Source organism: Muscardinus avellanarius (genome assembly GCF_963383645.1).
Source record: "Muscardinus avellanarius genome assembly, chromosome: 2".
NCBI classification, from domain to species: Eukaryota; Metazoa; Chordata; class Mammalia; order Rodentia; family Gliridae; genus Muscardinus; species Muscardinus avellanarius.
This window is the reverse complement of record NC_137787.1, coordinates 41,987,939-42,012,329: the sequence shown is the minus strand read 5'-3', so window position 1 is coordinate 42,012,329 and position 24,391 is coordinate 41,987,939. Positions and strand designations below refer to the sequence as shown.

Below are 24,391 nucleotides of genomic sequence, written 5' to 3'. Positions count from 1 at the left end.
GTAAAAAGAAATATTGAAATGTTATCTTTAAGTCATCAAAAGCTTGGTATCAGACAAATGAAACTGTTATGTGAGATTATCATTTTTAATTTTGGATAAATTGTTATAATACTAGATGTCAACCACTAAGCCAAGCATGGGAGGGAGGGATGGGGAGAGAATGGGGTGGGGATCGGGTGGGGGCTGACTGGGCGATGTGTGCATGTATGTCTACAAAAGTTTGTATCCCACTATGATGTATGAATACAGTGCACCAATAAAAAAAATAAAAAATAAAAAAAAGAAATGGATGCAGAGCACAGATCATCTTTCTAGGCAGCAATGAATGCAGTTTGGATAGAAAGGGAAAAAAGGCTGAAATACTTTAGAAAGAGTACTTTAAAATCAAGTTGGCCTGCCAGAGAGAGAAATTTAACACCGTGCCCAAGTATAGACAGAGAAAGACAACAGATGAAAGCAAAAGGAGCAAGTTTACCTGTCAGCTGCTTAGTAGTTTCACACTGTTAAACAAATTAGCTGCCCAAAGTCTAGATGTCTTATAATTGTGATGAAAGTGATGAGCTCATTTTTTTTTTTTTTGCGACAACTTTTTATACTAAGCATTTCCAAATGATAGGCCCATGGCTATTTGTATTGAAATTACTTAAGGACTTAACATAATAAATAAAAAAAAAAACAAATGCAGACTCCTAGGACCGATTTCAGACCCACTGAGACAGAATCTCCAAAGAACCAAGAACATGCATTTATTTTTAAAAGCACGGCTTCAGATCACATTCTGATGATTGCTAATCCAGCCTCAACTTGAAACACTGCAGGGATAAGGAACTTGGACCAAGGAAGGTAGCCCATTGAAAGAAGTTGGAATCTGTGCTTGATGATATCGTTAGTATCTTGACATTGGCCATGGTGGGAGTACTCACACTGTAGAAACTGGCAAATGCAAATCAGAGCCTGACTTATTGTTCTGTGGGCTGTCTAGACATGTCTAGCCATGGGCCAACGCTCTGTTGTTTGTTAAGAAAGTTCATCGGAATACAGCCAGGCCTATTGTTTACATACTGTCCTCAGCCCAAAAACCTAAAATATTTTTACTCTGGCCCTTTACAAGAAAAGTTTGGGACTTCAGAAATTAATGGAAAAAGTGGGAATAACACAGATCAAATTTCAAATTGTGCTGTTACATTGGAATAGCTCACATACACACAAAGTGAAGAAATACAAGTCCAGTCCTCAAAAACAATTATCTGCTTCAATGGAGAAGACAATGACCTGGTTGACAGGAGTATGAAGTCCCTGCCACCTGGTTTCATCGTTTCCCTTGGTTCACCATTGTCTTACTAGTTATTGCAAAGGAAAACATCCCTGTTGGAACTACACTTGATCATGTTGCCACTGTAGGTTGGTTATGGATACAAGAGTGGCAAAAGTCATCGAAAGAATTTGTGTATATTTTACTGTTATTTGTAAATTGTGCACTATCCTTCCTTTATATTGACAAATATGCTTCTTATACAAAGAGAGGGAGAGGAAGAAGGAGAGGGGGATGGAGAGGGAGAAGGAGGGAGGGGGGAGAGAGAGAGACACTCATATATATGTACACACTTTTCCACCAGAGAACCAGTGGTTAGTTACCAGAGAACCCCTGAGTATTATTACCCAATCAGTTTCTCCTTCTTGAAGACTTTTTCTCATCCCCACATTTCTATCTATTGGCAAGAACGTCAACTCTCTCTCCCCAACACGTCACGTTTTCATCTACTTGTCTCAATCTCTCCTGATCCTGCAGTAGTCTAACCCCCTTCTATGTCTGGCCATGTGGCCTTTGCACTTGTTTCCCGAAAGCCAATTTTCCCTCTAAAACTCATTCCCCCATAGTAGATAGAATGAAGTTTTAGAAATCTGAATCACTTCCATAGAGGAAACATTTTTAGGATAGAGTTCATTTATAATAAAGCCCCCATTCCTTGCCAGGTCATAGAAACCCTGTATCCTGCATCCCTGCTCAGTTGCCTGACCTTATAACATAACACACCAGTCTTGATCCTGCCTTCAAACTGTTGCTCCTCCTCTGCGAGGACAGTTCTGCTCTCAGGCCTTTGCCTACTGGCTTCTTGACCTTTTATGACAGCTTGAATCCATCCGGCATCCTTGGGAAGGTCTGTCCCTGCACCCTAGCTGAGACAGTGGCTCCTGTAGCTTGTCCCCGAGTTACTCTACCTAGTGTACTGTTTCCATTGCTTCATGCCATGGTGCATTATCTGAATTATCTTTCTTTTTATTCGCTCATCTGTTACCTATAGTCCACTCTATCTATCTTGTTTACAACTCTATCCCCAGAGTCTAGAATACACCAGAAAAGTCATAGGCATTTAACAACTATCAGCTGAATGAATTAATAAACAAATGAACAGACAAAGGGAAGCTTCTATTTGACTCCAAGAAAACTCTCCTCACTCAGCAAGATACTCTGTGTTTAGTGATGACATGTTTCTTCCTTGTGCAAAATTCTGCCACATCCTAGAATTGTTCCATACACAAATTTAGATTCATGTAACTTGGATTCTGTTCCCTTTTCAGCCTCAAAGCTGACTTTCCCTGGTGTCTGATGCTCTCAACACACCAGCAACACCAAACTGCTGTACCGCTAACACAGCTTCAGTGCTTCTGTAGTAACTACTGAGACAGCCCTACAACCTCACATATGTCATGATGGTAAATGCTGCTCCTTCTAGAGTGCTCTCGTCCATCTTAATTCTAGGACAGGCTCCTCCTCAGTCTTTGAAACCTATCTCGAAGGCAAACCATCTATGGCTCTTTCCACATGGAGTCCCCTCAGAGTTAAACACTCACTCCAGCAGTGTGCCCTCTACAGCTCTCCATTACTGCATTCATAGTGGCACTGTGATGTGCTTTTGAGTGTGGGATTCCAGGACCCACGGTTGCTGTCATCTTTGTGTTGCTAGGACGTAGCTCAGTGGCTAGTATGTAATGGGGAATCCACAAACTGCTGCTACATTGAAAGTATGGCAAGTCTAACTCCTTGTGCATGAAGGAGGACAGCCTGCTAGTCACGGCTCACCCTCCACCCAACTCCTCTTTGTTCCAAGCTACACCTGTAAACCAGAAGATAATGATGAGTATGGCCAGGCAGATGCTTATAAAGCAAAGCTAATGAAGTAAGAGAATATATTAACGTCAACAAATATGTGCATATGAATTACCTCCCTGAGAACTACTGGTGCTAAAACTAGGCTGACTTCTATGGTTCCCTGTGGTCTAATCTATTCTTCCAAAGGTGTATTTTTTTTCATTAAATTCAATATGTTTCATTCTTTTAACAATCCCTTATTTGAACTGTCCTATCACTATTAATTATATTGTTTACTATTTATGTGTAGTTATTAATATCTGGGTCATCTTTAGTTTCTGTTCTATGTGTCCACCAAATCTTGCCAACTCTGATTCTTTCCATAGTGGCTGCTTCTTCCCTACTTCCTCATCTACTAAGTCCAGTCTCCTATCAACTCATGTCATGACGAATGGGTGGGTTATGTTTTGCTGGATGTCTATGGGCAATGCTTCCCTCACTCTAGGGCACTTTACGTGCAGCTAAGACAACCTTCCTCTAATTAATATCTCCAGAAAGCTGTTCCCTCATCCCTTAGGGACTCCTGGAATGATTTTCTTACTATGGTCTGAATGTCTGTATCCATATATTGGAACCTCATCATCAATAGGATAGTATTAGGAGGTGACCTAAGAGGTGAATAGGAAATAGGGTGGAACCCTCATGAGCAGAGTTAGTGCCTCTGTGAAAGAACCCCAAAGAGCCCCTCACCCTTCCTACCTCAGGAGGAGGGCCCATCCTTGAACCAGGAAGCGAGCCTCACCTAGTACTGAATTGGCCAGCACATTGCTTTTGGACTTCCTGGCTTCCAACACCGTGAGAAATAAATTTTTGTTTATGGGCCACTCAAATTTAGTTTTATCGTTTTGTTTTTTTGTTACAGTGGCCTGACAGGCTGAGACCATTTGTTGGGACTAAGTGAGTTAAAACATACAGTGCTTAGCACAGGCCTCAGTGCTAAGGAAACCTTGCTGCTCTCAGTCCTAACTACCATTACATAAATGAGGACAGACTTCTTTGCCCTGTTATTTTCCCATCACATTTTTCCAGATTTGCTACTCACAGGGTTAGAATGCAGCACGGTGAAGAACTCTGGGCTGATGAGGAACTTCACAGGGGGAGACTGTAACAGCAACGTAAGCCTGGATCTGGAGGTAGAGTGCGGCAGGACGTTCTCCCGGCGGAAATCTGGACAGGACAGACCACACGGGCTTTCAAGGAAATTGTTCTATTCACTTCAGTCTATATAAGAACCAAGCAATGCCTATATCATTTGTTTTTATTTCAACAACCACCCCCAATACTTTTTCTTTGCTTTAAATTTGTTCATAAAACCTGCTTTTAATTGTAGTAAAATGAAATAATATTTCTAATCACTATTAATATTTTAATGCACCCTTGGAATTTTTTAAATGACCAAATTGCTTTTATACTATACCACACATTCAGGGGTTATGGTAATTTATGTCCTATTTGGTTTTATAATTTTTTTTCTTAGTTTTACTAAAAGGTCAAGGATTAGGAGAAGTCTCTAGTGAATTCTGTTTTTTGAGTGGGATTACCAGATCTTATTGAAGATCAAGATTTCTCCAAAAGAAAATATCATTTTTTAAATCCCTACTTATTTCTTTTCCACTTTTATAAGATTACAAAAACAAACAACCCAGGCTCTTCTGTTTAAAAAAATCTTTGAGTTACTACTTGTTTTTGTCTTTTCTTCTTTTTGTGTTTTTATTGATGCACTGTAATTACACATCATAATGAGGTTCAGCGAGATAGAAACATAAATGCACACAGCAATTGGTTCTTACCTGCACTGGCTTGGTGAAACTCAGTCTCCTCCCCTGCCCCATCAATAGCACTGGTATTTTCCTCGGGCCTCTCATTAGTCATGGTTCTTCGGATACTCTGATAACTAAAATCATGAGCCTAAAGTTACATCCCAGCAGCCTCTATAAGGTGGACCCAACCGCCCCCTTTCCTCCTTACATCCCCATTCCCTGACCCCAGGGACCATCCACTGTTCAAGTGATTTACACTGCCTGGAATTTCTTCTGTTTATTGTTTGTGAAACATTTTCCTAACAGGTTAATAAAACTTCTTAAAAATTGTGACCCTCGACCAAGACAACAAAATCCTAAATTCCTATATTGTTGAAAAAAAAACTTTATGCTTCATAGTAATTAGTTTTTGAAAAAAGTTATTTAAAAGCTCAGGTGAACAATAAAGATCCAGCCCAAGGAAGATTTCAGAGGTCAGAAAAGGTATTTGGCTTCAGATTATAAATGTGTATGTTCTGCTTTACTAAAAAACAGTGCCTTGGGTTGACAACATGGGTCATCATAATTCATTTCCCCCGTTAGTGTCCAAATAAGGTATGTATGTGTATTGTTTTGTTTTTCACCAAAAGAAGTTCAGTGAAGTTTACGAATCCAGACAAGTGACAACTACGCCTTAAAACCAGGCCGCCCAGAGATGAAAGAGTCAGCAGCGTCTTTCACTTTGCTCCATGTGAAAGCCCAACCACAAAACAGAACAGTAAGAGCAAAACGCCCGTCCTCACCGCCGATTCAGCTGCTCCATTTGCTGTATGGAGTTAGACCTCTGCAGCACCTGTGGGGCCGGGGGAGCTGTGGGCCGCTGCCACGTTGTGGTTCTATTTACGTGATCCACGTAGAAGATCCGGCCGTGGCTGTCGATGCGCGCCTCCCAGTCTAAACAGCAGTAAGGCACCAAGAGGGATTAGGAGGAGGAGCTGGGACCAGTAATGTGGCTCATTAATTTCAGCACAAGTTTTCTCTCTCTGACATGCTATAATTTGGGGCTAATGACATATATCTCACTGGATAATTCTGCACTTCTTCCCAGTCCACTTAAACTCTTGTTGTTACTGGTTATTAAGCCTATGCTGCAGGTGCAATGCCAGTCTCTTAAAGAATTTTTAAATGTGCAAAATCTTTACAAAACTGCTCACAATGCTCAACCTTCACACGTGAGTTAAAACACACTAGTGTTTTAACAATACAAATAGTTAGTGTCACAATAGTCTAGATAAGTCACATCAAAATTGGTATTGATGTTTATTTTTACCAAACCCTGATTTTTCTGTTTATTTTTTTCCAGGGTAAATTAAAGACTCAGAACTGGAAACTTTCTTAAACATATTTACATACAACTGTTGTGAATTTAGTCTTCAGAAGAAAAGTAGCTAATTAATGCTACTTATTAATTAATGCTAGCCTAATGATCAAACAGTATCATTATCTACCTACTTCAATCTGCCCTTTCCCAAAGATGAATACGTTTTCAGAGCAAGGACCATTTATTCCCTCCAACCTCAAATACAATCAAGTTTTTAAAGGTTATTTAATTATATGTTATGCAACCACGGTGTGTTAGTCTCTGTAAACAAATATATAAGAGCATGTTTAGTAAAAAGAGAGAAGCCTGGTCTTCGAAGCCAGACAGCCTCTAGAAGGCTGTTCCCCTCTTCAAATGCACAGAATATGAGCTGATCTTTTCAAAAGGCAAACTTTTTGAACTTATCATAGCTAGAAAGAGTAATTAATACAGAAAACATGAAAATATCACAGATCTATTTGATCCGTTTTTGAACCAGGAATGTTCTTTTTATTTATATGTTAATGTGAGTTATTTCTTGACATTAATAACCTCTTTTCCCCAGAGCAGCTTAATTATCTCAAAACTCCCTATGTGGTCACCTGGCTTATAAATAGACACCAGGGGTCTAAATCCAGAGGCCGGGAGAGAAACATACATTCTCCTGACCTACTGTAGTACTGGTTGGAGCAGATATTCCAACCAAAGTCTTTAGGGTCAAAAAGACCTGCATGATAGAGCCTAGCCTGCACCAGAACATTACTGAGAGCTGATACCTCAGCTGGGAGTGGAAAGTTATCTTCTGTTGATCTCAGCACACTGTCAGTTATGACAGTTGGCAAGAGAAAGGAAAATTGGGCCAAGGAAAATCACCATACACAACATCAGCTCAATGCCACTCTCAGTCCAAGGCTTCACAGACTCACAATGAACCAGCCTGTCAAATATAAATTCCTTGGGTATGGCTACAATCTCATCAACAGGATACTTCTAAACCCTCCTTATCAGCCTGTGCTTCCCTGACAAAAGTGCCTGAAAGTATATTCAAGAACCATTACCCCAAACCCTTTGATCTAGACTATCATTTTATTCTGTTCCTTACATACCTTCCATCACAAAGATTTTGAGAACCAGTAATTCCCATCTCATTTCTGTCTCATTAGAGTCAAGATAATTTAAGCACATTCTATATGTCAAGTCAAATGCTCAGAAAAACAAATGGGCATTCTTTCTCCCAAGAATGTTTGCAGTAGCTCTAGTTTTTTTTTTTTTTTTTGGTGGTTTTTTTTTTTTTTTTTTTTTTTTTTTTTGGTGGTACTGGGGTTCCTGGAAGCCCTTCTACCTCCGGGCTACACTCCCAGACCTATTTTTTACATTTTTATTTGGAAACAGGGTCTCCTAAGCCAGCGCGTGCGGCTGGCTTCGAACCTGCACGATCCTGTCTCTACCTCCCAAGCGCGGGGATTACAAGCGTGTGCCACCACGCCTGGCAGTAGCTCTAGTTTTTAAAAGTATCATAGATCAGAGAGAAAAAAAAGCAAAACAAAAACAAAGAACAGAAACTAACTAAAGGAAGCAGAAAGAAATGCTACCAAGCTTCTAAGATAAGGTTATTACTAAACTTTCGCTCTAAATTTTCTGGTAAGCAGAAAAGAAAATACATCATTGCATAGTTTCCACTTTCTGACAAAAGGAGTTTTTTTTTTAAATAAAGATGGATTTTTTTTTCTTGGAACTAAGAATTTTTCCAGTGAGATGTGTATTTGGCATGTTTAATGGCCACAGGGGTTACAGAACAGGCAGTTGAGAGAAGGATCGCCAAACATACTCACCTCTGTCCATTGTACAGAGCACAGAATAAATGAGCAAATGGCTTAAAATAACATAATGGCATAAAATAATGATTGTTGTATTCACCTTCTAAAAAGGCCAGAATTAAACCTAATTTGTAGTTCAATAAAGACATTTCCATGTGCAATAAGAATAAGAAAATAGGATCAAAAACGTGCTTTCTAAGAATATAGGATAATGAACATTAAGACTATCCCTATCAAATATATCTTCAAATTGACATTGTTACTTAAGTCCCAAGAAAGGGAAATTCTAATTTGCTGACATCAAGTGGATATTTGGCACAGGATAAGTAAAGACTTTTATGGTGTTGGCTTACTGAGGAACTATGTATCCATTCATACCCAAGTGGTCACTACCCTTTCATCCAGGCAAAGATGATAAAGATGTGTGCAGGAAGATTCGGCCAATGTCACATCTACCACAGTTAAAATTACTCTAGTATCTAGTATAAGAAAGCATAGGCGATCTCATTTTACAGCATCAAAGTTTCTTTCAGATAGATGATGCTAAGTTCCAATACACAGAATTAGAAGACCGAGATCTTAGCACTTACTTTCTTTACCTGCCACTTTGTAAAATATACAGTCAGAGTACATTGAAACTCAGAGCGATGCACTGTTGTGTGTGGGTGGGGTGGAGGGGACACACCAAACTGACAGACAGAAGGGCTGGTTTCTGGCCACGCGGCCTCTCACACTTTTGCTTCGTGAACTTCAAAAAGTCGCTGCACCTCTGTGGTCCAGAGTTTTTGAAATTTACAGTGCAGGGTTGAACATTTTTTAAGGCCTCTGCCAATTCTAAAATTCTAAAAATCTATAAAACAATGCACATTTATTATATTGGATTCATTAAGTACCTGGCAACACACTAGTATCTCACAGATCTTATGTATGGGCTAGACTTGCAAACTAAACTCTAATTAATTGAGTCTTAGAGGGGCAGGGTCTTTGGAATCCTGAGGATGGGACTCTGGAGCCGCCCATCAACTCCACTTTCGCCATGGAAGCTCCAGTTTGATCCATGGTGGACCTTGGTGTCCATATAAGATTCATTTACGTAAAGAAATGAATGGCATAGCTGGGCATGGTCATTCCAGTACCAGGGAGACTGAGATAGGAGAAGAGCAGGTTCGAGGACAGCCTCAGCAATTTAGGGAGACCCTCAGTAACCTAGTGAGACCCTGTTTCTAAAAGTAAAAGAAATAATAAACAAAATGGGCTAGGGATGTAGCTTACAGGTAGAATGTCCCTGGGTTCAATCCCATTATCACCAAAAACAAAACAAAACAAAACAAAAAAAAAAAAAAACAAAAAGAAAAGAAAAGAGAAAAGACAAAAGAGAAAAAGAAAAAAATAAATTCATGACAATAATAGAGTTTGAAGCCTACTACCTAGATAAATGACTCTCAAGGCATGAGAGACTTGGAAAACATGTCCCAGCATCATTTTGAGATAAAATAAAAATGCAGATTCCTATGACATGTCCCAGTTTTCAGAGCCAGAAGACTCAGTTATCTTCAGTTTTTTTATTTATTATTATTATTATTTTTTTGGTGGTACGGGGCAGAGGAGGGGAAGGCTGAACCCAGGAGCATTATACCTCCAAGGTATGACTCTAGACATATTTATTTATTTATTTATTTGTTTGTTTGTTTGTTTGTTTGTTTTGTGGTACTGGGGTTCCTGGAAGCCCTTCTACCTCCGGGCTACACTCCCAGACCTATTTTATATTTTTGAAACAGGGTCTCTTACGCCAGCGCAGCTGGTTTCGAACCTGTGCGATCCTCCTGTCTCCACCTCCCAAGCGCGGGGATTACAAGTGTGTGCCACCACGCCCGGCTGACATTTTTATTTTTTATTTCCAATCAGGGTCTCACTAATTTTGTGAGGGCCTCACTAGGTGTCTCAGCTCCCAAGTACTGAGATTACAGGCATATACCACTACACCTGGCATTTATCACCATTTTTAACAACCTTGCCAGTGATTCCTAGATATGCTAAAATTTGAGAATGTACTTTTTTCTGTCATACTTGATTTGAAAAAAAAATTTAAATGCTCAAATAGCTTCACATTGTGCTCTTTATTTTTCAATTTTCAATGTTTTAAAAAGTAGCTTTTTGATTACAACTCAATTTTAAGCTCTAGTGAATCAGAGTTCCTAGCTGTAAATAGACTAGAAATTCAAGGATTAATCATACTTTTCAGATTCACTGCCTACTTTCTGGCCTTTGTTTTGAAGGATTCTTTAATTATGAAAGTCCACAGCCACAAAGAAATGATAAATGCCTCCCTATATTTTTCCAGGCCTATCAGTTGTACTTATAAATAATATAAACTTTGCTATGGCAAGTATCCTGTGATCTTACCAGAATTTACTAATCTAGACTATTTATCCTGAATTCATTTCTATTCTCAAAATACTATCCTTTTGGGGGGAAAAGAGTTATACAAAAATTCCACATTTTCTCCAGGGCAGGAATGAGTTAGGCTGTAATTACACAGGAGTCAATAAGAGAAAAATAAAAGTTATTTTCAGAGGGGGTTGCACTGGCCACTCTTTTTGTTTCTTCTCTTAATGCTATAAAGAACAAAATTGTCTTGTTAATAATCTTGTATTAGGCTTCAGCCCTGAGCTGCCTCTAGCTGTCAGCACCATCAATGACTCTTAATAAGGTGCTCAGTGCATATGTGAGTCCAAGATGCTTCTTGGAAGGCTCCCAATGGTGCCGCGTCTCCTCCAAGGCCCGCAGCTTCTTACTCTCTATGAATCATTGGAACATCTCTCAGCCAGTGATTGGAGGTACATGGCCAACAAGGTCACAGTATTTGTTCACAGCCTAGGGCAAGAGTAAGATTCTAAAAACCCATTGGTAGATCACTGTCATACCTGAGTAGTTGGCACTAGATCTGTTCCCTGATCCTAAAGCAGGAGAAATGCAGCTGGAAGAAGCAATCAGGCAAGGAATACCAGTGTTCCTTGTTCCCTTAGTTGGGTTTTTAAATCTTCAAAGGGAAGCATAAGTTTGCTAAACTGTTTCCCCACTCTATGCTAGTATGAAAACACTTTAAAATGGGAAAAGAAGTAAAATAACAGCAGCAACATCAATAATGGTGAGTGCAAAGGAAAAAAAGAATCAGTTTGGGGGCTTGTCCTGACAGCATGAGGACAGTGACCTACACAGAAAGGAAAAGGTGCTGCTCATCTACATCAGCCTGACACAGATGCTGAACAGGATAAAACTGTCTGGGTCACCTGACATGGGGTCACATACTCCGCAATCACTTTCATAGGTGAGGGGCCTCCCCAGGAGCCATCTCAGAAGGAAGATGAGCACTTTCTGAGCCTTCCTTGGTCTGAACCCAAAGCATGACACTATAAAATGAAGTTTCAGCAAAACCCTTAAACCTTTTGATTTGATGAATTTCTCATGCCCAATAAATAAAATACCACCATCTAAACCTCCCCTCTGCCCCTATGCAAACTTTCTCAATTTTCGCATCTATCCACAAAATAGTCCTTTCCCTTCAGACTGCCTGATACACAAGGGATGTTAAGACTCTGTCTCAGCTTTAATATCATGGGATCCTTAAATAAGTTCTTAATTCATCCAGGCTTCATCTACAAAAGAAAAAGAAGACTCCTATGCATCAATCTGTAAGTTGCAGATAAGATCTGCTTCATCTACCTCACAAAGTTCTTAGAACAACAACAAAAATGAAGAAAAGCCAGGAAAGTGCTCTATAAAGTGTAAAGCATGACACAAATTTGAGGCATTATAACAAGCAGTCCTTTTATAAAAGGACAACTGTTAGCCTTAAAATAATTCAGCTAGGTCATTTAGCGATGGACCAGTCTGCACCCTCCACACCATGCCTCTCGGCTGAGCTGCAGGAGCCACAGCTGTACAACCACAGCACAGTCTGAGATGGCAGCAGATGCCTGGGTAGACAGGGAAGGCAGAAAGTCAGTGGGGTGGGAAGAACAACTAGTAGGGGTAGCCAAGGGACAAAACAGACCATTAGAAGGATGAGACGCATGCACATGGGAATGGGCCAGAGCTCAACAGGGATCAGTTACACTCAGACCCTAGCCTAGAACCTACACCTAATCATATAGATCCTCAATTCTGCAACTTTTTTCCGTGTGTGTGTGTGTGTGTGTGTGTGTGTGTGTATTTAGTGTCATTTTTAGAGGAAGATATCTTCAGTTCTGAAGTTTTTCTTAATAAAAAATATCTAGCTGGGCGTGGTGGCACACGCTTGTAATCCCCGCTCTTGGGAGGTAGAGACAGGAGGATCTCACAGGTTCAAAGCCAGCTGTGCTGGCTTAAGAGACCCTGTTTCCAAATAAAAAAGTATAAAAATAGGTCTGGGAGTGTAGCCCAGAGGTAGAAGGGTTTCCAGGAACCCCAGTACCACCAAAAAAATTATATGTGTGTGTGTGTGTGTGTGTATGTATATATATATATATATATATATATATATATGTATATGTATATATATATATATATATAGAGAGAGAGAGAGAGAGAGAGTTATGTTTTTACCAAAACTGTCATTTGTTGAATATTAAGTAAATTAGTACTAAGCCATATTTCCCAGTGGACTTACTTTTAAAACTTTGTGTGGGACCATTCCTTGTTGTTTTCAGACTGTCCTATCCTTGCAGGATGTTTGGCATTTAGTAACACTAAATATCAACCAGCAACTCCTCTCAAATACTATTCTAGAGAAAGACAGCCAACACACTCCTAATGTCCATTATGGGGTGGCTCCCAGCAGCACCACTGAAACCACTGCACCTGAAGGAACACGTCTCAAGGTTTTTCCACCTATTCACCAGCTACTCATTAAGTAGGATATACTGCTAAACTGCTTTTACTTTGGGATATATTGGCTTATTGAAGTGAATTGCCAATTATTTGTAAAGAAGAATCCCCAAAATGAATTTTATCTGTGTAATATAATTAGCAGTGTTTCAAGGAATGCCCTAGGAGATGACCAGCAGTGCTTATAATTTCAGCAAGTACCCGTCTTTATAGAATAACTAAGTCTAAAGACTGAAATGATATCCAACAAATAATAGCGCGAGTTGGGGATGTCTAGGAGGATGCCATTTATCCACGCACTTGTGCAATGTCAATGCCTCCTCCTCCAGCTCCAGAAACCCTAGTTACTACCCATCCATGGAAACATACAAGTGAAGCCCGCCCAGACCTCTCCCCAGATATTCCCAGCATTTGCTCCAATTATACCTACATATCTTCCAGAAATATGCCTCCTTCCTGACTCTAATTTTTTGTCTAAAGGCAAACAATAAGGAAGTTTTCTCCCTTGTCCTTCCACCTGCTTCAAATGACAGAGTTAATTAACCTCATGTTAATTAACCTCTTGTTTTTTTTAAACTGCTTAAAGCATGTTTCTAATACATAACAGCCCTTAGTTATCCAAGTGTATGAACAAGGGAAGGATCTGTACGAACAGATTTTCAAAAGGATCAAGTCAATTACTGTGAAACTCCACAGTACTATTCAGCTATTTTTGTCGACTCTCACCCAAACTAACCACTCAGGACTCCAGCCCTTTAAATGCATGCCCTCCTTTCTTATATCCCACCATTTTCAAAATACAGAGAGTCCAAGGCCCCAGGATCATGTATAAAGTGGGTTAAGTAGAGAGAGAGGCGGGTAAATAAGAAAGGGGAACAAAAGGGTATAGCTTCTGATGTTTTCTTAAAAGTGATGCTTACTGAGCTGTATAATTACTCGTCAACATGCCCTGCTTTCACAAAGCAACATGGCTCTAAGAGATTCCAAAAATTTAAATGGTGTTAACTTTTGTCTGCATTATGCTCATGCCTTTGAATGCAAGCTATGAAACTCTTCCCAGCATCTCGAATCCCCCACCATCTCTCTTTTAAGTACAAAGTGTTTTTCTGAAACTGGAAGAAATGAAACAATTTTCAAATCCCCAGATAATTATCATGCTTCCTAAAAACAGTAGGCTAGTTCCAGAAATTAATAACAGTCCTCTGCATTATCTCTAAGGGGGAAAAAGTCAGAACTTTGCACTTAATTATTTTAAATGGTGGAAGTTGGGGGGGGGAGGGAGTATATTACACAGAGCAAGTTTTTTCTAAAAAAATTGTATCAATTTGTCTGCTAACTGAATGAAAAATTCATGCTGCTATTAGGAACAATTTTTTAAAAATTCTGTATGTGCTGCGCCGGGTGTGGTGGCGCACGCTTGTAATCCCCATGCTTGGGAGGCAGAGACAGGAGGATCGTGCAGGTTCGACGCTAGCCGCGCTGGCATAAGAGACCCTGTTTCCAAAAATAAAATAGGTCTGGGAGTGTAGCCCGGAGGTAGAAGGGCTTCCAGGAACCCCAGTACCACCAAAAAAAAAAAAAAAAAAAATCTGTATGTGCTCAATTTGCCAAAATATCTGGATCCACTTCCATGAATACAGTATTTACTCCACAGGCAGCACGATGTCTGTTTCCTCCCCAGCTGCCCTTGCCTTCAGCAGAATAGTGCCAGAGAGGAGTCATGGGTGCAGTACTTTGCAGACTACATTCATCCTGTCAAGTGGAAGCCTCAGACTCCTTCATCACCAGGACCCATGCACCAGGTCTGCCTGTCACCCTTGCACCCTGTGATTAAGGTGGGCTCTTTGGCCAACAGCTGCTCACTTGGTGGGAGAGCCTCGTCCACCCTCTGGTACCGGCTGACATCCTGGCGCACTGAAGGTAGGGACCGCAAGGGCTGGTGGCCATTGGCTTGAGAACCTAGGAGTAAAAATACATAGTTACCCAGGTATTGATTTCTCTTTCAGTGTCTCTCTCTCTATATATATATATGTATATATGCATATATACTTATTTATTTATATATAAATACATACACATATAAAAAACAACACACACACACACACACACACACACACACACATCCAATACCAATCCTGAAGTCTGGAGGCTGAAATCTTTGCTCTCTTTAGCCTCATTTCCCATATAAGGACCCAGAAACAAAAGAAGAGAATAAATAGGAGGTGAGAGCCCACAGGATGCCTCCCTAGAGAGATGTCCTCTGCATGCAGCCCTCCCCTTCCTGCTCCTCCTCCCCCATCTCTGCACAGCTCACACACTAAGGCTTCAGGGTCACATGGAGGCCCCAAGATAATGGAGGAAACAAAACAAAATAGGAGGAACAGGAAAAGAAGGGGATGATTTAGGGAGAAAAATAAATTGGAGAATAAGCAAATCATGCCTATTTCTGAGTCCATTATATTGAGGATTATGAAATTAACCTTCTTCTTAATGAACCGCTAATAAAGCAATTTCAAGGGATCATTCTATAGAGCCACATTCACTGAGATTGGACACGACTTTTATGTGTAAATTTGTATCTTCAGATGCCAAAACAGCTTATCCTTCAAGTGTTAGAAAGCATCACCTAACTCGGTGACATTTCTTGTGCTGTGGAAGACAGAAACAGTCATGCAAAGGGCACAGGAGCCTTCTGAGGTTTTATGCAGGGCTGTGGCTTCAGGTGTCCTTAATCCTCTACAGATTACACTGCAGTCCCTGCTTGCTTTTGTTATCTAGAGACTCAGGTCTCAGGGGAGACTCGTTACTTAACTTTGAAGACTACTGTTTGTAAGATCTCTGATTTCAGCAGTAGAAGATTCATTCAATAATTTTTTTTAAGCCCTGAATTTGAACTCAGGGCAACCTGCATGCTACTCCACCACTTTGTGACTGTTTAGGTCCCACAACTGCTCCAGCTCTGCAAGAGGAGGCCTGAGCTAGAGGAAGGGCTTCGGGGTTCTTTGATTTGCTGGCTATTCCCATCTCTTTCTGGCCCTGTCTGCAATCTTGCCCCTCTCCCCTTCTTCCTCCTTTTGCTGTCCGCTGAATCCCAAGGTGAGAAATTCAGGTAATATGCGACTTCAGTATGACTATCCAACTTCTCTCTGAGCAGCTGTGCTTTCTCCCACACCCTACCTCCAGTGGCGCCCTCCTCCTGGGCAGTGGCCCCTTCGCAAGTGCCCAGCGCATCTCCAGCATCTGCCTCTTCTTGGGGCCGGCTCTCAGTAGCGGCTGAGGCAGCAGCTCCCTCCAGGCTCCCTCTCCTCTGCCAGACCTCCCCCTGCTCCTCCTGGTCCGGCAGGGTGGCGGATTCTGGCCCTGGCCCTGGCCCTTCATCCTCCCCACTGGGCACCTGCACTGCAGGTAAAGCACCCAGAGCGCACGTGGGGTCCTGCGGCCCCTCTGCGGGGCCACTGCTGGTGGGCTCTGCTGCACAGGCCACATCCTCCTCTTCCTGAGAAGAAAAGGCCGGGGTTTCGGGAAAGCGCGCGCTCTCGAGGGATGAGCACCGCGTGTCCACTGAGGACAGCTGCGTGGTCACACTCTCATTGCAGGAGCTGTCGGCTCCTTCCAGGTCACTCTCCCCCTCGGGCCTGGTGCTGGCTTCGCTCACACTCTCTGTCCTTGCAGGATCGCTGGGCTCCGTTTCAGAGGACACCTGGGATGGCTCAGACCCCTGATCCAGGGACTCGGTCTCACTGATGGCTCTCCGGCTTCCTCCTGACGCGTCGGAAGTCCCGGTGTCCGCCCCACTGGTGGGCTGCTCCACCTCCTGAGAGCCACACAACTCAGTGCTGGGCTGGTCAGCGCTGGGCTGAGGCTCTGCACCAGTTTCGTTTTCATCTGGGGCTGGGCCTGAGGGCAAGGAGCCATCTGCAAGCTCTGGAACATTCTCTGGCTTATCCTCAAGGGAGGCAGCTTCCAGCGTGGAGGCCTCCTCATTCTCAATTGGGTTTTCGTCCTCTGGCTTTGTCTGAGATGTCAGGCTCCCGTCATCAGTTCTTGAGGTCCCACTAAACATTATCAACCCTCCATCCTCCTCCAAGGAAGATGGATAAGCCAGGTCCTGCTGGAACTCATGGTCTTCTTCATCGGAGTCGATGTGAAGCATTGCGTTGAGTCTTGTATCAGTGGGAAAACTACTCCTTAGTTTTGGAGAGGCTCCCATGGGCCTCTCAGAGGAGGTGGAGGTCCCTGGCCTGGCAGGGCCGTTGTGTTCGATAGCATCTAAATAATCATTGAGTGAATCCTGACGGCCCCTGGGAGGAGAGGTCCTTGAAGAAGTAGAGGTTAAATCCTCTGTGTCTATTTCCAGGGTAGAACTAGTCCTGAAAGAATGTTTAGGTGTCCCTTCAGCAGTACTGTCCTCAGACATGGGCCCATTAGCACAAACTGTGCTGTCGTGATGGCTCCCCGGCATGTCCTCGTCATCAGAAGGGCTTCCCAGGTCTCCATTCACGGTATTCACTCCGAGTATGGTGCCAACAGCTTCTGGAGACGTATCTGATTGAGAAAACAGCAATTGTTAAAAAAAAATAGAACTAGAAATAGTAAATGAACTTTCAATGATCTGTGGCCTTGAGACCAATCAGTTCAAAGAATTCTTTTATCTCCCTGAAGCCCATTTTATATACCTTTATTGGTATATTCTGTTTATACATCATAGTGAGATTCAAATGGATACATTCGCATATGCATGCACCATTGGGGATATTTTGGTCCACAAAGTCTCATGAGGGGACCACTGACTTGCTGAGATTCAGCGCTCTCTGCTACCTGAGTATACTGCCAGTGAGCTCTGCATTTGAGGCATCTATGCTAGTTCCTGCTGGAAATTCTTCTGCCCAGTTTCAAAATGCAGGTGTTACCTAAAAGGGTTTTTTTAATTATTTATTTATTTTTTTAATTGGTGCATTGTCGTCATACATCTTAATGGGGTACAATTTTGATAAACAGGCTTTCCTATCTGCTTTGAAACTTCAGCAGATAATCTGACTTTCAGAACAGGATGCAGATTCAAGTCTATTCAAACAGAAACTGCCAACTGAGCCATATTTAACAAGTGTTTATGTATTCACACAGACATCTCACCTTCATGAACAGAAGATGTGACTTCCACTTTAAACTGGAGGTACCCACTCACATGGTCAGCTGGGAGCCTTCGGCCGAGGCTGTAGCTGAGCATTTGATCCCTGCACAAAGAAAAATGGTTCTTTCATCCTTTCTACACTGGGTTCAGCCACAAGTTCCCCCTAAATCCCATAATTTTCCCCTTGAAACTTTCAAACTCGTAAGAAAATACAGGTACAAGGCACTTTATACAGTGCCTTGGATAAAACCCAAGGATAAAAGGAAATCTTATAAGGAAAACTATTTGGAGAGAGAGCAGGATGGAGACAGAGGAATGAGCTATGCACAGAAAGCAGCCCCAGCTGTGTGAGCTACGCCTAGGGTGCCCACCAGCCTCTTCTCCCTCACCTGCAAAGGAAGGGTCTGAACCTGTTAGCCCTCGCAGCTGAGAAGCCTGGGCTACCACTGGTTCTCAGGGAGGCTTATGAGTGATGCTGATGGGATGATTAGAAAAGCCAAATGTGCCACTATGGGGAAAGGTCATGCCCCCACCTGGTGCTGCAGGGGACCACACTGGCCTGCCCAGTTTTAGCCTCACCCTGGCTTCAGGCTTAGACTGCAGGATGGAATTGTCTGTCTGTTTCAATTTCATGTTTTTTTTTTATCAAAGTCAAATGCAATTACTTCATTTGCTTGAATGTAAGCAATTTTATTTTGAGTCAAATAGGATTTTATCTTAGTTAAGGAAAATAGTATCAAATTATATCATCTCTGCTCTCACACTGCCCTCTAACGGCCACATTAGAAATAAAACTCAATGCCTCTGCCTAACATTTGCAGAGCTTCAAATAGGCTATTTGGTGTTAATCTCCCTAACTATCTCCTCAGTACAGTCCTAAGTAGTAGTTGCTGTTTAAAATTACACATACTGAGCCGGGTGTGGTGGCGCACACTTGTAATCCCAGCCCTTGGGAGGCTGAGACAGGAGGATCGCACAGGTTCGAAGACAGCCTCAGCTACTTAGTGAGGCTCTCAGCCACTTAGTGAGACCCTGTTTCCAAATAAAATAAAAAATAGGTCTGGGAGTATAACCTGGAGGTAGAAACACCCCTGGGTTCCACCCCCAGTACCACCAAAAAAATAAAATAAAATAAAAAATAAAATAAAATAAAATTACACGTACTAAGAAGTTAAAAATTAATTCTACTCCCCTCCTTCTCAACAAATAAAAGTAAAGTGTCAGTGTTAATGGGGAAGATTTATAAATGTGATAGTTTTAAACTAGGGAATACATAAGAAGAACTATAGAGAAGGGGATAGGTTCATATTTTACTCCCTTTATCCAAAGCCCAACATAGTGCTTCGTATTTAATATGCACCATATATATGATAACTAAGATATATGTATATAATAAACTGATTAACAAATGAAACTCTATAATTGGGGAAAAGAATTTTAACAGACAGATGCTCAGTTAAACCAGCCAACCTGTAAGTACAGGACACCGTCCCGAAGACGAGACATTCCCCTTACCAAGTGCCTGTCGATGGACTTAGCAGCTCTGCTGGTCTTGTCCAGTCTCATCCTGACTCTCACTATGACATATAGTTGTGAAGACTATATTATGTATTATTATGAAAAATAAAAAGGCTCTCACTAGCTAAGACATTCTCTCACTAATGAAAGCAGAAGAATTCATAAAACATAGGAATGCGATGTGACTTTTGGGAGGAATGTAGGCTATACTCTGAAAAATATTACATTCAAACAAATGTTCTCAAAATAGATTATTAGTAAGAAGTTCTGCTTATTCTATAAAACTGTACCCTATAAAACTCCAACTATTTCATACAGTTGTAGTCTACTAAAAGTATGGCATTTTTAAAGACATATAAATTACTTGATGAAAAACAATAATCTGATCAGAAATATACATTTGTATGCTAACAGCTGATGTGCTAGTGCTCTGTATCACTGTGATGCTTTTAATCTACTCATAGAGAAATATCTCATAATTCTTGTATTGTATGAATCCATTTTGGACTTCTTTATAGTACCCATGGAATCCAAGACTGGTAATTCTCTGGGAGCTCAGTTCTTCAAAAGACTGAATCAAAACAGTAAGTTAACAACAGCTTCAATCACCAACAAGGTTGTTTTTGATTCTTGGGAATGACAGATTCTCTGGATGGGATTAGGATAAGGTAAGTATCCACTTGATGCTAGAATTCTACTTCAGGGAGAGTTTTATGGAAATATTTCAATATATTCAAAACACAATTGATATAAGATATTTGACTTTGAATCAGTAGTAATGGTAGGTGCATCTTGGAATAGATACAGAAACCAAAAAACAAAATAAAATGGTACATAATTAAAACAAAGTACTTTTGGTTCAGTGTATACCTTAATGAAGGGCACTTTAACTTTTTTTTTTTTTTTGCAGTACCAGGGATGGAATCTAGAGGCTTGTACCTCTGATCTAGACACCCAGCCTATATTTTAGTCTTTTATTTTTTGAAACAGGGTCTCACTGAGTTGTAAAGCACCTTGCTAAGTAGCTGAGGCTTTCTGCAAACTGCAATCCTCCAGTCTCTGCTTCCCAAATGCTGGGATTACAAGTGTGGGCCACCACGTCCGTCGCACTTTTACTTTTAAAAGGATTATATTATCACTTTTATCAGTAAGAAGAGTTCTAGGACTATCAAATATCACTTCAGTAGTGACTGCAAACCAATCTCAATGAGATCCCTAAAATAAGAGTGGCTTACCCTATGGCTTGTCGCTCCAGTAGCCTCTGGACTGGAATGGTGAGTTTCCCCAGGAAACGCTTGATTATGGGACGGCTTTTGGCAAATTTGTCTTTAATTTCAATTTCCAAGACATCAGTTAGAAGTGCAAAAAAGGAGTATTTCTGAAAATAAAAATGGATAGCCTGTTAACTCAAAAGAAAGACAATTGTATTGCATAAATTTACATTATAGGAAATGATACTTAAATTCTAATGACATAAAATCCACATTACTAGAAATACTGGTACCTATTGCCAATCTTGTATTCACACAGGACTATTAACATTCTCAATAATCAAAGGGCAACTGTTAAGAGTCTGTAGACAAAGTTCTCTTTTTTTAAGATAAGGATATCAGTAGGTCACAGGGGCAGGCTAACCTAAAGCATTTCACTTTTGCCTGACAGAATCCATGCCACTACAGTGGTGTGAATCATGCTAGCCAGCTTGACATTTAGGCGCCACGAAGTTTATTTATTCATAACAATTAAAGTTCTCCAAAAGGCCAGGCAATTTGTCAGTCTGCTTTATGGAAAAATCTCTTGCTCAGAATAAAAAAAGCTGAATTTGATGCCAGGTGTGGTGGCGCACGCTTGTAATCCCCGCACTTGGGAGACAGAGACAGGAGGATCGCGTTGGTTTGAAGCCAGCCCTGCTGGCTTAAGAGACCCTGTTTTCAAAAATAAAAAAGTATAAAATAGGTCTGGGAGTGTAGCCCAGAGGGAGAAGGGCTTCCAGGAACTCCAGGACCACCAAAAAAAAAAAAAGCTGAATTTAAGCCCCACTTCTGCCTCTTGAATAGCTAGTCACATAAAACCTTTAAGCTTCAGTTTCTTAATCACCAAAATGGAGAGGTGATAATCTCAGCCCTAGCCCCAACCTTGGGGACATGCTCAAGAATTTCATAAATACAAAATATTACAAAAGTAAAGTTTTTGCTTGCTTTATTACCATATGAATTATGCAACTTCTAGAGAGTATATTGGGAAATATTTTATGTTTTCTAGGCTTTGAAGTATGATAGATTACATGATAGGCCTTTAAGAGTTATTTGCCATTATGATACTATAAGCAACTTTTAAAGTCAGGTATAAGAACACAGGCAATATTTGCCCATTTAAATAACCAGAGCAACTGCCCACGAGACATGTTTTCCTCAATTGATTTTATATCTCCTGAATTTTCTCTCTCTAATGAAATATTTCCACAACATAGTTAGAACACATTTTTGTCATTAATCATTTAAGGTATGATCTGATTAACGGCGTACTCTGATTAACGGCGTAACTCCTATACCAGTAAGGGTTCACCCAGAACATTCTAACAACTCAGACTCCTGAGAAATAGTGGGGGAGCTCATGCTTCATTCACTCCACGAGAAACAACATGATGCTTCTTTGTTCGTCCTTTAACTTTCCATGATTCTAATGAAAAAATCCTTTGCTTGACTTCATTGATGTGGTGTACCAAGATGACAGGTAGCGTGATGTAGCTGTGTTTAAAAGACCATCAACACAATCTGCCTTCTCATAGGGTGACCACTCCTTGAGTGGCTCATGGAATGAAAATCCAGAAACCCATAAAATATTTGTCAAAGTCTGGGGAGAAAAATCCCTTTAATCTGTGTCAAATTATGAAACCAAATAAAAATAGGTTAAGTATTACTGAATTTTCCTTGCCTTCAGGTTGTGCTATGACACCACAAGGCAATGTCACCAATCTTGTCCTTATTTAAAATTTTGATATTTTGCTCACCATTAATTTCTTGCATTCATTTTGACTAAAAAAAAAAAATACTTTGAAGCCAGGCTTGATGGTGCATGCTTGTAATCCCGGCATTCGGGAGGCTGAGACTGGAGGATCGAGGTTCGTGGACAGCCTCAGCTACTTAGTGAGGCTGCCCGCAACTTAGTGAGACCCTGTTTCAAAATAAAGAATAAAAAATAGGGCAGGGGGTTTATCTCGGAGGTCAAATGCCCCTGGGTTCTGTCCCCAGACCCACACACAAAAAAATACTTTGAGCTGGGTGTGGTGGTACTGAGATCTGTAATCTCAGTACTTGGGAGGCTGGGGCAGGAGGATCACAGGTTCAAGAAGAGTTCAGCAACCTAGAAAAATCCTGTTTTAGAGATAGAATTTCCCTGGGTTCCATTCCCAGTACCACATAAAAAAATGTTTTCTCATTAAGATATTTATTTTGATTACTAAGTCTTTGGGGAGATCCTTAAATTGTACCCTTGAGGTGAATCCCCCACCTGTCTTACCACAGACCTGGGTTTGAGGAGATGGAAATAACTCATTCTTGTTGTACTCTCTTTACAGTAGAACCTGTAGGCCCTCATCCATATTGCCCACAACCATGAACAGCTCAAGGATGCAAGAGTTCAGAGGTAAAAAGTGAAACTGGCTGGCATCCAGTCACATACAAGACTCCTGAGGATTGTCTTACCTCTCGGTGCCAGATTGGATTAGTGGTGTTACTGATGATGGTAGACCTTCTCTCCTGCCCATGGTGGGCACAGGTGGGGAAACTGCTCTTCTTTCCTGGCTGAATGGACATCTTAAGATAAGGGTCAGGATTGAAGAACATCCCTTTCTTTAGCCCAACTGCCCTAAGATCTTGAGAAAGAGAAAGAGGAAAGAGAAAGGAGGAGAGAGGAGAAAGGGGACAGAAGGAAGGATTTTTATATCCTGATTAGAACAAGTAGATCAAAGACAGTTTAATCACACAAGAGGTTAAAACAGACTATTTGGTAAAACAATAGAAAAGTTATTCACACTACGCTTGCTTAGGTCAATGAGGGCAAGGGGCTATTGCAGTTATTCCAGCAGACGGATCTCATAACAAGTTGCAAAAAGGAAGCCAAACCTTTACCACCACCTCACACCCCCTAAACCTTCTTCCCTTGGAGCCCTTTAAATGCTAACACATGCATCTTTGCCACTTTTTTCCATAGTGTAGTGTAGTCTGGCAACCAGACTTTCAGACAATGTCTTGAGAGAAATCCTTAGTAAATAGTTCACTGGAAAATATGTTTCTTCATAAGAAAAAATGAGTTAGACATACATATATGACTAGATATATCTATATCTATAACTATATCTATATCTATCTATATCTAGAGAGAAATTAGTTTGAACTAAGTTTAACTAGATGAAACTTTGGAGCACACATTCATGTATACCACATTTCAAATGCCATATACATTCCATAAGTGTGATGGATGTGAGGGGGAAAATTAGACCAGAAATGTTTCTGAAATATGAATTGCATCTGCTATTTTAAATAATTCTTTAGTTACTTTTTCCATAATCTATAAAGTATCTTAATACTCATACCTTATACAATCAAAGTGTTATTTTATCCTACATGAACTGCTAAAAATCCTAGCTGATGTCTGTTAAGTGAAGAAACTGATTTGTGTAAATGGTCAGGTGATAGGAGACACAAAAGTGTGAGGAATGAAATCTGATTCTGCTTGGTCCCTACTGCCTTTCTGAGAATATCAGTTGGTTAATGTCGGTACAGGAGCTAAGAAATCTTGAAAACTCCT

At 40.9% G+C, this 24,391-nt stretch overlaps 1 protein-coding gene across 1 annotated transcript in view; it reads right to left on the bottom strand.

Moving 5' to 3' along the window:
- The window catches only part of HECW2 (HECT, C2 and WW domain containing E3 ubiquitin protein ligase 2), a gene marked incomplete at both ends in the record, with an annotated part of 238,319 nt that overhangs the window by 106,985 nt on the left and 106,943 nt on the right, over positions 1–24,391 (bottom strand). Inside the window, 8 exons of the mRNA XM_080690058.1 lie at positions 4,194–4,318; positions 4,942–5,045; positions 5,694–5,844; positions 14,797–14,892; positions 16,111–17,478; positions 18,067–18,167; positions 20,818–20,960; positions 23,287–23,456. Of these exons, the coding sequence (XP_080546184.1) occupies positions 4,194–4,318; positions 4,942–5,045; positions 5,694–5,844; positions 14,797–14,892; positions 16,111–17,478; positions 18,067–18,167; positions 20,818–20,960; positions 23,287–23,456 (2,258 nt within the window). The remainder of the gene's footprint in view (positions 1–4,193; positions 4,319–4,941; positions 5,046–5,693; positions 5,845–14,796; positions 14,893–16,110; positions 17,479–18,066; positions 18,168–20,817; positions 20,961–23,286; positions 23,457–24,391) is intronic.